Source organism: Hemitrygon akajei, chromosome 3, assembly GCF_048418815.1.
Source record: "Hemitrygon akajei chromosome 3, sHemAka1.3, whole genome shotgun sequence".
NCBI lineage: Eukaryota > Metazoa > Chordata > Chondrichthyes > Myliobatiformes > Dasyatidae > Hemitrygon > Hemitrygon akajei.
The window spans coordinates 26781673-26797798 of NC_133126.1; the positions used below are offsets into that span (position 1 = coordinate 26781673).

General features: G+C 44.1%; 1 protein-coding gene across 6 annotated transcripts in view; it reads left to right on the forward strand.

Annotated features, from left to right (window-relative positions):
* The window catches only part of dglucy (D-glutamate cyclase), a 96448-nt gene that overhangs the window by 31156 nt on the left and 49166 nt on the right, over positions 1-16126 (forward strand). For 2 of the 6 annotated variants that reach the window (XM_073039394.1, XM_073039395.1), the window contains exons 2-3: positions 6668-6779; positions 14694-14881. In XM_073039394.1, the coding sequence (XP_072895495.1) occupies positions 14782-14881 (100 nt within the window). In that variant the 5' untranslated portion in view covers positions 6668-6779; positions 14694-14781. Of the gene's footprint in view, positions 1-3303; positions 3431-6667; positions 6780-14693; positions 14882-16126 lie in introns of those variants that run through there. The other 4 variants (XM_073039391.1, XM_073039396.1, XM_073039392.1 and 1 more) reach the window with 2 other exon arrangements.

Below are 16126 nucleotides of genomic sequence, written 5' to 3' on the forward strand. Positions count from 1 at the left end.
CCTCAGGGATCTGTTCTGGGACCCCTACTGGGTCATTATAAATGACCTGGATGAGGAAGTGGAGGGATGGGTTAGTAAGTTTGCTGATGACACAAAGATTAGAGGTGTTGTGGATAGTGTGGAGGGCTGTCAGAGGTTATAGCGGGACATTGATAGGATGCAAAGCTGGGCTGAGAAGTGGCAGATGGAGTTCAACCCAGATAAGTGTGAGGTGGTTCATTTTGGTAGGTCAAATATGATGACAGAATATAGAATTAATGGTAAGACTCTTGGCAGTGTGGAGGATCAGAGGGATCTTGGGGTCTGAGTCAATAGGACACTCAAAGCTGCTGCGCAGGTTGACTATGATTAAGAAGGCGTATGGTGCATTGACCTTCATCAATTGTGGGATTGAGTTTAAGAGCTGAGAGCTAATGTTGCAGCTATATAGGACCCTGGTCAGACCCCACTGGAGTACTGTGCTCAGTTCTGGTTGCCTCACTACAGGAAGGATGTGGAAACCATAGAAAGGGTGCAGAGGAGATATACAAGGATGTTGCCTGGATTGGGGAACATGCCTTATGAAAACAAATTGAGTGAACTCTGCCTTTTCTCCTTGGAGTGAAGGAGGATGAGAGGTGACCTGATAGAGGTGTACAAGAGGATGAGAGGCATTGATCATGTGGATAGTCAGAGGCTTTTTCCCAGGGCTGAAATGGTTGCCACAAGAGGACACAGGTTTAAGGTGCCTGGAAGTAGGTACAAAGGAGATGTCAGGGATAAGTTTTTTACATAGAGAGTGGCGAGTGCGTGGAATGGGCTATCGGCGACGGTGGTGGAGGTGGATACGATAGGGTCTTTTAAGAGACTGCTGGATAGGTACATGGAGTTTAGAAAAATAGAGGGCTATGGGTAACCAGAGGTAATTTCTAAGGTAAGGACATGTTCGTCACAGCTTTGTGGGCCGAAGGGCCCATATTGTGCTGTAGGTTTTCTATGTTCTATGTTTCTAGAACTATCATATAAAATTAAAGATGTAATGCTAAGGCTTTATAAGGCACTGATGAGGCCTCACGGAGTATTGTGAGCATTTTTGTGCCCCTTATCTAAGGATGTGATGACATTGAAGAGGATTCAAAGGAAGTTCACAAAAATAATTCTGGGATCAAAAGGCTTGTTAGATGAGGAGTGTTTGATGGCTCTGGGCCTCTACTCACAGAAATGCAGAAGAATGAAGGGTGACCTCATTGAAACCTATCAAATGTTCAAAGTCCTCAGTAGAGTAGATGTGGAGAGGATGTTTTCTATTGTGGGAGCGTCTTAGATCAGGGGACATAGCCTCAGAATAGAGGACTGTCCTTTTAGAACAGAGATGAGGAAGAATTTCTTAAGCCAGAGAGTGATGAACCTGTGGAATTCATTGCCACAGGCAGCTGTAGAGGCCAAGTTACTGGGTATATTTAAGGCAGAGGTTGATAGATTCTTGGATCAGTGAGGGCTTGAACGGATACAGGGAGAAGGCAGGAGAGGGAAAATGGATCAGCCATGATGAAATGGCAGAGCAGACTCGATACATCAAATGGCCTGATTCTGCTCCTATATCTTATGGTCTTATGGCCTTTATAAAATTAGGCAATTTAGCCCAACGAGTCTTCTCTGCCATTCACTATGCAGAAGTCTTAGACACATATTCACAGGAAGGGTTCCTAAGACTTTTGCACAGTACTGTATCTACTGAATGTTTGCCAATATTAACAAAACTTAAGACTCACAGATATTGCTATTTCAAGGACAAATAAAGTAAGGATGGAGATGGTTGTCTTTCTATCATTGCTTCAAATCAAATCAAAATTAGCCCACGCAGGAAATTATATAAAAACAGCTTAATGTACTGTGCAAAAGTCTTAGCTACCTTAGCTATATATACTGTGCCTAAGACTTTTGCACAATACTGTGTTGTCCCTGTCAACCCCATTCTCCTGCCTTCTCCCCACAATCTTTGATACCCATACTAACCAGGAACCTATCAACCGGCGCCATAAATATACCGGATAACCTGGCCTCCTTAGCATCAGTGGCAATGAATTCCACAGGTTCACCACCACTGGATAAATAAATACTTCCTCATCTCTGTTCTAAAGGGATGTCCTTCTACGCTGTGCTCTCTGGTCCTAGACTCCCTACTGCACGAAACATCCTCTCCATCTCAACTCTATCTATTCAATGTTGAAAGGCCAACGTTGGAAATCCAGAAACAGCATCCTGACATAATAATCCTGAGAATAAAATGGTTAATGTATGAGAAGCACTTGATGGCTCTGGGCCCGTACTCGCTCGAGTTTAGAAGAATAGGGGTAGAGGGGAGTCTCGAGAGAGTACAGGTCAAGAGCCATCAAATGCTCCTCATAGATTAATCTTTTTATTCTCGGGACTATTATGTCAGAAGGCTGTTTCTGGATTTCAGTTTAGCATTCAACACTCTTATCCCACAGATCTTGGTGAACAAACTCCTACTCCTCAGCCTAAATACACCACTTTGCCCACTCCTTGGGGGAGTAGCAACAGTACTGAATTTCCTCCATTTGTAGACAATTTCTCTTTCTGTGGACTGATGAACACTCAGGTCTCTAGAAAATGCTTTTGTAGCCTTTTCCTGCTTCTTGCATCTCTACAGTTCTTCTAAGGTCCTCTGAAAGTTGTTTTGATCGAGGTGTGGTGCACTTAAACAGATCTTTCTTGAGAAGCGCAGACTCTTGTCAGTAACCCGACTTTGTGTGTCTTTTTTAAAGGGCCGGGCACCTCTATAACCCACACCTCCAATCTCATCTCATTGACTGGAACACCTGATATCAAATAGCTTTTGTAGAAGGCTTTACCCCAGAGGTCCACATACTTTATTGCACCTGGTCTGTGATTGTTTAAATGGTATATTCAGTACTGACGAGAAGATTGTGTTTGTCTATTATTGTGACATAGATGAAAACCAGACCAGATTTTATGTGTAATTAATGCAGAAAACCAGGTAATTGCAAAGAGTTCACAAACTTTTTCTTGCAACTGTACATGTCTACACCACACAAGTAGACCACCCTACCCTCCTCCCCACCCTATTCAAATCCCATCAGCAATTCCTTTACCCATCTTTAAACTTTTCCTTAAATGAGTTATTTATTGTCAAATTGAATCTCCCTTATATGGAGAAGTTCCACATTATAATTGCCTCTTGCTTAAAAATTGATTCTTCAGTATTCATAAGCTTTCTGATAAGTGAATCTTGCATGCTTAACAACTCTTGCCAGATTTACATTAACCATTAACAAAGTGGTAACTTTAAACCAACAAGTGACCTTCAGTCTTTGACTGGTTTAACTGTGTTGAGAAACCTTAGTGTCAACGTGGTCATTTTGTGGTAATGGACACTGGAAATTCATGTTCATCGACATACAATGAGGTACGAATAATCTGATTTAAGTTGAAAGATTTGTTTTCTTTTAAGCCTAATTGTTACCAAAACGTAGAGAAACTTGTGTGAAAAGTTAAGGTTCAGCGTTCCAAACAATCCTAAGATAGAAAACCTGTCAAATGTTTACAGACAGTACTATCAGTGTAGTAGAAAATGAGGATTCAAATATGTAAACTTCTGAGAAGGCTTAGCGGGAATAGATGTGGAGAGGATGATTGATAATCTGCAACGAGGGAGTGACTGCTTAAAAATAAGTTGTCACTCATTTGAGACAAAGGAGAGACAAAGTTTTTCAGGATCCTTAACCTTCAGAACTTGACTCAAAAGGCAGTGAGACAGGGTCTTTAAATAATTCTAAGGCAAAGATAGAAAGAATACCGTTTAGTAGTAAAGACTGCATTTTAATGGAGGGCTATGTGGGAAGGAACATCCGGACTGATCTTGCAGTAGGTTAAAGAATCGGCACAACATCTTGGGCTGAAGGGCCTGTACTGTGCTGTGCAACATGCAAAGTGCTGGAGGAATTGCAAGTGTCACTATGCTTCTGGTGCCGACATAGCCGGCCCACACCTTACTTACTGCTTTTAATATTGTGACAGCCCTCTCAGCAAAGGCAGTCATCAGTAACAAAGGCTGCCATTTTTGAAGCACCAGAATACCTTTAGATCTCTGAAGAAGGGAGTGTTAGAAGATCTTAAACTTAGCACAAAGTCACACGGTCCCTCATGCGGCCATGGCCCCTGCCCACGGACAAATGCTCCAAAGTCTCTTTCTTTCTCTCTGCATTTATTCAGAATCATTATTGTATGTACCCTTGGCTGGTTTGTCTGCCACAGCTGCAATACTTCATACTTCCCCTGAATGAATTCCTTTTGCCACTTTTCTACCCACCATCCTTCCTACAGCTTACTTACAAACATGCAAATTAGAACAAGGAGTATAAGAGCTTGCTTCGGGAAATCTTGTCGCTTTACTGTACAAAATGAGGGGTGATCTGATTGTAACCTCATCACACCGTCCCACCTCCCCTGGGAAACCTTTCACTCTGTTGCCCATTAAGAGTCATAGAACATTGAGCTGTACAGCACAGCATAAACGCAAGAGATTCTGCAGAGGCTGGAAATCCAGAGCAGCACACACAAAATACTGGAGGAACTCAGCAGGTCAAGCAGCATCTATGGAGATTGAATAAATAGTCAACGTTTATTCCCCTCTGTAGATGCTGGCTAACAGACAGACAGACATACTTTATTGATCCCGAGGGAAATTGGGTTTCGTTACAGTCGCACCAACTAAGAATAGTGTAGGAATATAGCAATATAAAACCATAAATAATTAAGTAATAATAAGTAAATCATGCCAAGTGGAAATTAGTCTAGGACCAGCCTATTGGCTCAGGGTGTCTGACACTCTGAGGGAGGAGTTGCAAAGTTTGATGGCCACGGGCAGGAATGACTTTCTATGACGCTCAGTGTTGTATCTCGGTGGAATGAGTCTCTGGCTGAATGTACTCCTGTGCCTAACCAGTACATTATGGAGTAGATGGGAGACATTGTCCAAGATGGCATGCAACTTGGACAGCATCCTCTTTTCAGGCACCACCGTCAGAGAGTCCAGTTCCACCCCCACGACATCACTGGCCTTACGAATGAGTTTGTTGATTCTGTTGGTGTCTGCTACCCTCAGCCTGCTGCCCCAGCACACAACAGCAAACATGATAGCACTGGCCACCACATGATGGCCACCATCATAACTTGATGAGTTCCTCCAGTATTTTGTGTGTGTGTATTAATTGGGCAGGAAAGGCCTGTTATCGTGATGTATCTCTAAATTAAAAAAGTAAATAATAAAAATATTTCAGCTGCCCTATTATGCATTGACTTGGTCTCATCTTCCACAGGTATTTTTATTGTTCAGCCCTCCTTGCCTACTGCCTTCTCTGTGACTTAAAGCTGATCTTTTCTCTCTCTCTCTTATACACTCCTTTCCAGCTCTGCTTTAAAGCCTTGAATCTGAAAATTAATGACTTCTTTCTCCACAGATGTTACCTGACCTGCTGAGGGTTTCTAGCATTTTTTCTATTTTCAGTCAGAAACTTTAACCTTCTCATATTCTTCTGAGCATACGCCAGGGGTTCCCAACCTGGGGTGCCCGCACCCCCAGGGGGTGCGACAAGAGTGGCTTGTGTGCTTGAGTGACGAGTCACGAGTCATCACTCAGACAGCTGCTAGTGTGCCTTGAGAAGTGGTAGTAACATTTGTCCCAAGCACACTCCAGTCTCCTGCTGCCCGAGTCGAGAGAGACGTAAACTCACTCCAGTCTCCCGCTGCCCGAGTCAGCGTTGAGGATTCTCATCGGTGTTACCTGGGAAGTTACACCTCAGAGCTGAGGAGTCTCATCAATTTACTGTTTACAATTTTTTCTAAATAAATTAGAATCTAATTGCTCAATTTATATTTGCATTTTATGCACTGAGTTAAAAGCTTATTTTTTTAAGTTCAATTTGTTCACCCGCAGTATTGTATGTGGTTCAAAAATTAGAAATTAGACTTCTTCATCTTCAAATGTGATATTACTTTTGTAGGGGGTGCGAACATTAATCAAACATTTCCTAGGGGTGTGGGGCATAGAAAAAAGGTTGGGAACCACTGGCATAAGCTGAGTGGGGCTTTTCCTTTGGAGCAGAGGAGGATGAGAAGTGACTTGATAGAGGTGATCAAGATAAGAGGCGTAGATTGAGTGGACAGCTAACACCTTTTCCCAGGGCAGAAACAGCTAATATGAAGGGGCATCATTTTAAGGTGACTGGTGGAAATTATATGGGGGGGATGTCAGAACTTAAGTTTTTTTTACACAGAGAGTGGTGAGCATGTTGAATGCCTTGCCAGCGGTGATGGTACAAGCAGAAACATGAGAAGCATTTAAGGAACTATAAGATAGGCACAGGGATGATAGAAAATTGGAGGACTATGAGGAAGGAAAGGGTTAGATTGATCTTAGAGTAGGTTAAAAGGTCAGTATAACATTGTGGGCCAAAGGGCCTGTAATGTGCTCTACTGTTCTATGTTTTAAGTTCATAATCATCTCTCAGCTCCTCATATTTCAATAAGTATTCAAGGTTAGGTCATCAATTATGTTATTGTTCTTACCTTTGGGTGATTTTTATGGGTGGGATTCTTTAAGTGGTGAAATACTCCTTCCTTTACATTTGTTACTTCTTCTCAGAAACCAGTGATGCAAAGAATCCAGGCCCTGGCATCGATGGTTCCAGCCACCGCCAGAAATTTGATCCGTGTGAGACGGTTCCATGCCTCCACAACCTCAGCAGTATCTCAAGGTAAGGGAGGCATTCCACAGGACTGACACGGTCAGCCCCTCTACTGCGCATTTAATATTTGAGTAATATTGTAAATATATAGTTCAATTAAGCATTCTTTGTTGTTTACATAATTCATTAAGGTTTATATGTAAAAGTACGTGAATGGCGCACGTCATTATGCCACCGTGTCATATGTGCACACTTAAAGTAAAAGGAACAAAGGACACGGTATCCCCAGCTCTTTTTTTTCAATTAGTTTTATGCTTTGGAGTTACAAAATGTAAAACAGTTTCAGACATTCCTGGAAATGAATGGAATAAGACATACTGCATCAGCAGCATACCCCCAGCTACAAATGGCTTGGCGGAAGGGTTTGTCCAGAGTCTACACTGTGAGCAATGTCAGCAGGACACACTACACTGACACTGAATCAGAAGCTCATCAATAAGCTCCTTGCCTATCGCAGTACAGCACCCACCACAACCAGCAACTCACCAGCTCTGCTGTTCCTGGGTCATCCCTTGCGCTCACGATCCAGAAGGAGTGTGCAGGGCAAACAGCTGAAACAACTGAGAGGTTCTCAAACAAGGCGGCTCGATGCTTCACTCCTGGCGAGGGACTACGGAGGTGATCAAAAGTGGGCACTCGGAAAGATCAAGGACTGAACTGGACCACTCTCCGACACAGTGGAGATTGAGCCTGATGTCATCTGGACACGACACATCAATCAGCTGAGGACAGCAGAGTCAACTGCTGGAGAAGAATGGTGTCCAAAGCTGTCAGAACCACCTCTTTTGGTCGGTTTTATGTTTTGGTGTTACAAATCTCCATGCCAGCACCACTTCCCAGGCCAGAGAACACGGGCCTACTCTGCAAAGACATACAGTATTTCAGAAAAGACACCCAAAACAGTTCAACACTGAGTAAAAAACACCAGTGAGTGTGAAGGCGAGGCTCACGTGCAGTGCAATAGAGCAAATAAACCCCTTTACTGCCACAGTTGGCCTTGTACGGGACATATTCTGTCCCGGGAAAGGACATTCACTGTTCTTGAAGCTCCCTCACACTCTAAAGGCAGGAATGCCCGAGGTGTCGGTAGTCTGTGTTAGATATAGATTATTAGTTTGCTTTCTCTGCTATTCCCTTACTCCCCAGTATAAATTCTTCTGTAAATTTATTAACTGCATCAACCTTAGCCAATCAATTCCATGTTCCATAGCTATGGAATTTCTTGTTCTTTTTTATATATCTTGCTGCTCCATTTTATGTACTAATTTTTTAAAGATACAAAGTGCTAACAGGTCCAGTGAGTCCACTCTGCCCAATTACACCCATGGGACCGATTAACCCGTACATTCTGGGCTTTTGGAAGGAAACTGGAGCACCTGGAGGAAACCCATGCGGTCACGGGGAGAAGGTACAAGCTCCATGCGGTCAGCAGGTGTATAAGGTTATGAGCCTTCCCATATGATCGAATACACGTTTTAGCTTTCACTTTCCTAGGTGCGACAGAGCAAGGTAGGTGAAACACCTGCCTCAGAGCACTCAATGTCTACAGCGGTGGCACCAAGCACAGACTGGGTGATCACTCTGAGCACCTGCGTGTTGTCCGCTGCGGCCATCTGGAATTCCCGCTTGCCAACCATTTTAATTCCCCTCCCCATCCCCACACCAACCAGTATGTCCTTGGTCTCCTCCACTGCCAGGGTGAGGCCAAACACAAACTAGAAGGACAGCACCTTATTTTTCAACAGGGTAGTGGCCTGATGTAATGGCACGAGCATTGAATTCTCCCAATTTCTGGCAACATGCTCTCCCGCTGTCTCTTTCTCTCTCCTTCCAATCCACCAGGTTCTTCGTCTCTCTCCCTTTCTGTCACGTTGTGTCTTATACACACACACACACACACACACACACACACACACACACACACACACACACACACACACACACACACACACACACACACACACACACACACACACACACACACACACACACACACACACACACACCCTTCTTTGCAGACCACCCACCCAGCACCCCCCCCCCAACACCAGCATGGTAGTCTAACGGTTAGCACAGTCATCACCATTTGAGCTTCGATACCCACTGCTGTCTGTAAAGAGTTTGTATGTTCTTCTCGTGACCATGTAGGGTTAGTGAGTTGTGGGCATGCTATGTTAGCACCGGAAGCATGGAAATACTTACAGGCTGCTCCCAGCAAAATCCTGGGACTGTGTTAGCTGTTGACATAACTGGATGTATTTCACTGTTTTTTTTCAATGTTTATATGACAAAGCTAATCTTAATCTAAATCTGCCATTCACCCACATAGTCCTCACACTGTTCCCTTCTGCCCAGGCCACTTCCCTTAATTGATTCCACGTCACCTTCCTTTCTTATCAGATCCCACCACCTGCGGCTCTTTGTTCCCTCCACTGATACCCTCCCAGCTGCTGCCGCTATTTCCATTCTTCCCTCCGCCTTTTGACTTCATCTGCCAGTTAGAGATTGGCAGGTACGACGTTGTGGGCAATGCTGTGTCATGGCTGAAAGAAGATCATAGTTGGGAGCTTACACATTGTATCAAAAAGATAGGTGAATAGACAGCAGGGGTGGAGTGGAGTCGAGTGGTTCTGGTGGTGAAAAATGGAATAAAATTCTTAGAAAGAGGTGACATAGGGTTGAAAGAATCCTGGGTAGAGTTAAGAAACTGCAAGGGTAAAAAGACCCTGATGGGAGTTATATACAGACTTCCGAACAGTAGCCAGTATGTGGGCTACAAATTACAATGGGAGATGGAAAAGTCATGTACAAAGGGCAATGTTATGACAGCCATGGGGGATTCCAATATGTGGGTAGATTGGGAAAATCAGGTCGGTGCTGGATTCCAAGAGAGGGAATTTGTAGAATGCCTACAAGAAGGCTTTTTAGAGCAGCTTGTGGTTGAGCCCACTAGGAGAATGGCTATTCTGGATTGGGTGTTATGCAATGAACCAGATATGATTGGGAAGCTTAAGGTAAAGGAACCCATAGGAAGCAGTGATCATAATATGACAGAAATCACTCTGTAATTGAGAGGGAGAAGATAAGGTCAGGTGTTAAGTGCTGTGGCTGCTGTGTTCCATACCTGCTAATATGACAAACTGATAAGCAAGGCTTTGATTGGGGAGCTTAAGGTAAAGGAACCCTCAGGAGGCAGTGATCATTATACAGTATCATTGAGAAGGAGAAACTAAGGTCAGATGTATTAGTATAACAGTGGAGCAAAGGGACTTACAGAGGCATGAGAGAGAAACTGGCCAAAGTTGATTGGAAAGGAACGATAACAGGGAGGTGGCTGAAAAGATTATGGAGACATTAGTAATCATCTTACAAAAATCACTGAATACTGGAACAGTTTCGGAGTACTGGAGAATTGCAAATCTCACTCCAAGAAGGGAAGGAGACAGAAGAAAGGAAATTATTGGTCAGTTAGCTTGACTTCAATGGTTGGAAAGATATTGGAGTCCGTTTATTAAGGATGAGTTTTCATGGTACTTGGAGGCACATGACAAAATAGGAAAAAGTCAGTATAGTTTCCTTAAGGGGAAATCTTGCCTGACTAATCTGTAGGAATTCTTTGAGGAAATAACAGCAGGATAGACAAAGAATTAGTGACCTCTCAGGAGCCAAGCACAGGTGTTTTTGTTGTTGTTAAATGTCTTTTTGATGATTGCAAGGTAGTGCTGGTCTTTAAGAAGTTCAGGTGCTGCAGGTCTACCCCATCAGAGAGTTGCTCATTGGCGGAGGAGCTGGAAGAGTTGGTCTTGGTGCGGACTGTGTTGCTGTGTGTTACAGGAAGGCATCAGAGCTGGTGTGCAAAGATGCCATGCAGTGTAATGGTGGGTGACTGCCTGGGATGTTTCGTTTGCAATGGCATCGCCCTGTTGGACGTTGATAACATAAGATGCCACAGGCCATTTCCCTTGTTTGTTAGCGTGACAGACAGCGGGAGAACTGTGTGCCTCTCTTGTAGTGAAATTAGGCTTCAGGCCACAGGTTTGCCTGTTGCAGTCCAGGAGAGGAGATGCTGGAGGTGGTGTAGCACGGTGTCCATGCTTGGTTCGAGACTGGTCTCTCCCATTGATGCTGCTCTCCAGTGTTTGCTCTGTGGAATGATAAGTTGGATTGCATGCGTGCGTCGTTTGACTCGGACTGCTGGGAACTGCACTATCAAATTGCCAGACTTGTCATTCAGAGACATGGGCTCTATATCTATCCTTTTTGCAGGACTGCATGTTTGCTTGCTGTCTTGAATGTGATGTGTGTGCCTTGTGCTCTCTATGTTTTGCACCTTGGCCCCAGAGGAATGCTGTTTCATTTGGCTACATTTATTTATGGTTGAATGATAACTAAACTTGAACTTGAAGGAGAGTTAGTGGGTGTTGTTTATTTGGATTTTCAGGAGGCCTTTGACAAGGTGCTGCACATGAGCCTTCTTTACAAGATAAAAGTCTACGGTATTACAGGAAAGATACCAGCATGGATAGAGCATTGGCTGATTGCCAGGAGACAAAGAGTGGGAATAAAGGGAGCCCTTTCTGATTGACTGCTATTTACTAGTAATGTTCTGCAGGAGTCAGTGTTGAGATCACTTCTTTCTCACGCTCAATGGTTACGTGATGTTATGTCATGCTTAAATTTAGAGAAGATCCATTGTTCAATTTCTGAAACTAGTCAAGACTTTCAAACATTGTGGAGACCATTTTTGAACTATTTTCAAAACCTTTGATTTGCTGTTAAAGTACAGATGTTGGCTAATAACATATTTCACTATACGATAAGGATTTTTTCCCATTTTTCTTTCTTTACCAAACAGCTTTGATCTTGGTAGTGGGCTTAGATTCTTTTTTTTGTATAATAAAATTATCACATTTCAATATTATGATTTAATTTAATTTACATGAATATAGGGTAATGAGATTGCAAGTGTGATTCAAATATAATTTATTTGGTATTATTTTATCCTTTTTTACTTATGTATCTTCTTGTACTCTGTATTCTTCTATGTAGAAATTAATAAAAATATTGAAAGAGAAGAGATCACTTCTTTTGACGTTATATGTCAGTGATTTGGAGGCAGGATTGTTGGCTTTGTGGCCAAGTTTGTACATGATATGATGATAGGAGCAGGAAATGGTAGTGATGAGGAAGCTGCAAGGACAGACGGATTAGGGGAATGGGCAAAAAAGAAACAAATGGAACACAGTGTTGGGGAGTATATGGTCACACACTTTGGTAGAAGAAATAAAAAATTGACTATCTTTTAAACGGGGAAATTCAAAAGTCAGAGATGCAAAGGGACTTGGGAGTCCTCGTGCAGGATTCCCTGAAGGTTCATTTGGAGGTGAGGAAGGCAAATGCAATGTTAGCGTTCATTTCAAGACAAGAATATAGTCCTTGACCCCTGCTACTCTCCCTTCCGCAATTTCTATAAAGCACTTCTCCGCCCTCCGTTTGGAAAGTCTGACCATTCATCCATTTTGCCCACCTGTAGGCTTAAATCGAAGCAGGAAGTGGCCATAGTGAAAACTATCCACTGCTGGTTCAATCAATCAGACTCAATGTTACAAGGCTGCTTTGATAGCATCACCTGGGGGGAATTTTGAGCTGAGAACATCTCTGAGTACACGGAGGTGGTCACAAGCTTCATTTAGAAGTGCATTGAAGATATTGTTCCCCAAAAATCGGTCCAGGTCTACCCAAACCAGAAGCCTTTGATGAATAGTTCAGTGCGTGTTGTTGTCAGCGCAAGGAATAAAAGCGTTTGCCTCTGAAGACCAACAGGAGCTGAAGAAGATGCCAGTATGATTTACGTGGAGCTATCAAGGTGGTAAAATGGCAACACGGACAAAATCCATTCACAACTCTGCGACAATGACACACACAGCTTTTGGCAAGGACTGCACACCATCACGGACTTCGAGAAGCAGCAATACTGCCAACATTACCTCCTCGCTCCTGCATGTTCTAATTGGTTTTTACGCTCGATTCAAGGTTGATAGGACTGAACTCCCGAGGAGAGCTGCCGACGAGACCTGCACCTTGGTCTTCTCCAAGGTTGAGGTACGTAAAACATTCCAACGTGTCAACAGCCTCAAGGCAGTGGGGCCAGACGGCATCCCAGGGCGGGTCCTCAAAGTGTGCGCTGAACAGCTGGCTGGTGTGTTTATGGACATTTTTAATCTCTCCTTCTCCCAGTGTGTAGTGCCCTCCTGTTTCAAATTGTCCATCATTGTCCCTGTACCTAAGAAAGCCAAGAAAGCATGCCTGAACGATTGGTGCCCTGTCACACTCACTTATAAGCGAATGCTTTGAGAGGCTGGTTAAAACTACATCTGCAGCAAGCTACCACCCGTACTGCACCCCCTTCAATTTGCTTACCGACAGAACTGGTCTACCAATGGCGCCATAGCCACAGCAACTCACACCGTCCTCACTCACCTGGAGAAGAGGGATGCATACGTTGGAATGCTGTTCCTGGACTACAGTTCAGCATTCAACACCGTAATTCCCTCCAGACTTGACAGGAAGCTCAGAGACCTCGGCCTGCATCCCGCCTTCTGCAGCTGGATCCTAGACTTTTTATTGGATCGCCGACACGTGGTAAGGATGCGCTCCCTCACCTCTGCCCCTCTGACCCTCAACACAGATGCCCCCCAGGGTTGTGTCCTGAGCCCCCTTTTCTACTCCATTTACACCCATGACTACTGCCAGACACAGATCCAATCTGCTGATCAAATTCACAGATGACACTACTTTGATCGGCCTTATTTCTAGCGGAAATGAGACAGCCTACAGAGGAGAGGTTGACACCCTGACACAGCGGTGACAGGACAACAACCCCTCCCTCAATGTCCAAAAAATAAAAGAGCTGATGGTGGAATACAGGAGGAATGGAGACAGGCTCGGCCCGATCAACATCAATGGGTCTGCAGTTGAGAGGGTGAATAGTTTCAAGTTCCTCAGTACACACATTGCCAATGAACTCACCTGGACTGTACACACCAGCTTTGTGGCAAAAAAAGCACAAAAGCATCTCTTCCACCTAGGGCAACTGAAGAAGTTCAGCATGAGCCCCCAAATCCTCAAGACCTTCTACTGGGGAACCATTGAGAGCATACTGACTGGCTTTACCACCACCTGGTACAGGAACTGCACCAACCTGACCTGATCACTGGGCACTGCAGAGAGTGGTATGGACAGCCCAGCGCATCTAGGATGAGAACTTACCTCCACTGAGAACATCTACAGTATCAGGAACAGAAAGGCGGCCTGGAGATCATTGAGGACTCCAGTCACCTCAATCAGCAACTGTTTCAGCTGCTTCTGTCTGGCAAACGCTACCGCAGCATTAAAGCCAGGACCAACCAGCTACGGGACAGATTCTTTCTACAAGCCATTAGACTTTTAAATTTCGGTTGGCTCTTCTTGGGTAGTGGGACCACACATGATGTTTTCCACACAGTCATGACCCTTTCCTGGCTGAGACTCAGAAAGGCTTATCATAGGAGGACCAATTTATGCCTCTGTGCTTCTACTCACTGGAATACAGAAGAATGAGGTGTGTCCTCATTGAAACCTATCCAATTTTGAAAGGCCTGGGTAGAGTGGATGCAGGGAGCATGTTTCCTATGGTGGGGGAATCCAGGACCAGAGGGCGCAGCCTCATAATAGAGGGACATCCATTTAGAACAGAAACGTGGAGGAATTTCTTTACCCAGAGGGTGGTGAATCTGTGGAATTCAATTCCACAGGCTGCTAAGGAGGCCAAGTCATTGGGTATAGTTAAGGCAGAGGTTGATAGATTCTTATGTAACATGCTGTAGGGTTTCACTGATAATGTAATGGTGTCTCTGTAGCAGCAATGTTTGGGTTTCTGACTAGGTTTGGAAAGCTGTTGTTCTTTCTTATGAGCGTGGAAGAGAGATTTTTGCAGTCTTTTGCCGGGAAGAGATGAGGAGAGAAGACGCCAATGGAGAGAGTTGGTAGATCGCCGGACCGGTGGACTTGGAGCGAGGGTCCGAAGGGCAGCGATGATCAGAGGAGGTCGATGGTGGACAATCGGCTTGTCGGTGAGCTCCAACATTGCGCAAGAGACTGTTTCATAAGATTGGGCCCTTTTTCTTTTTGTTTGTTTTCTTTACTAACCATATAGGCAAAGTAAGAATTATAAAGCTTAATCATTTATTCGCATATTGTGTACTGTTTGTTATTTCACGGTACTGATTTGTAACCGGGGACACATCGCACAGCATCCACCCAAACGAGATTTCTTAAGTTTGGCCAGGCTGGGGGCTATCATCCCCTATATTAAGCCGCTAGCCAAAGCGAGAGTTTCACTTGATTAGTCAGCCTGTGAAAGGTTTAACAGCAAGGAGGCAGGAGAATGGGGTTGAGAGAGAAATGGATCTGTCATGATGAAATGGTGGAGCAGACTTGATGGGCTGAATGGCCCGATTCTGCTCATATATCTCATGGCCTTATGGTCTTATAATCCACTCAGAGACCTGCAAAATTGAAATTCATACAGTTGTGCAGCAGAGAAGCAGATCCTTAGGCCAACCATGTCCAACTTCTGTGTCTAATTGTACCTCCTATGCTCACATCAAAGCTGCTAATATACATGTAACACTTACCCAACAGGCTGGTATATGTCTAGGGGAAAAGGAGATCCAGCCACTCACCAACCCCAATTCCCGTACACGCAGGTGCTGTGAGAATCAAGTTTATGCCGCGCGCACACACACCATATCAAACTCACACCAGATACGGTTATGGAATGCACTTTAAAGATTTTACTAAAACTAAAAGAGTACTATGCAATACAATATATATGAAGGAAAAGAAAATAAAGTAAAAGGCACCAACTTATCAAAGTTCAGTCAGTTTAGTGCACATCGTTGGAGCTCAACCATTGAACCATTCGACCCCTCGTCACTTTCCTCCGACCTCCACGTCCTTGCACCTGGGACCACCCCCGGTGGTCGACCGAGCGGTACAGCACACGTCCACCTTCCTCGGCGTCTTCTTCCCGACTCCCCTGAAAAGACCGCGAAAACCCCCAAGCTCCCAGCCTCACAAGACAAAATAACATTCCCCATTGGTCAACAAATGAATACAATCCCGATATCAGCAAGTCTAAAGCTAGACAACTGCGAGAGAAAGCACTTATCATACAAAGCAGCATTCCTACATTTAACAAAACAAAGAAGCCATTTTGATTAACATACACAGTACATTGTACATACAGTATTTTTCAGACAGCAAAATACTGTACAAATCTCTGCTGTTCACCACCAGTCACAGACCATAAGGCA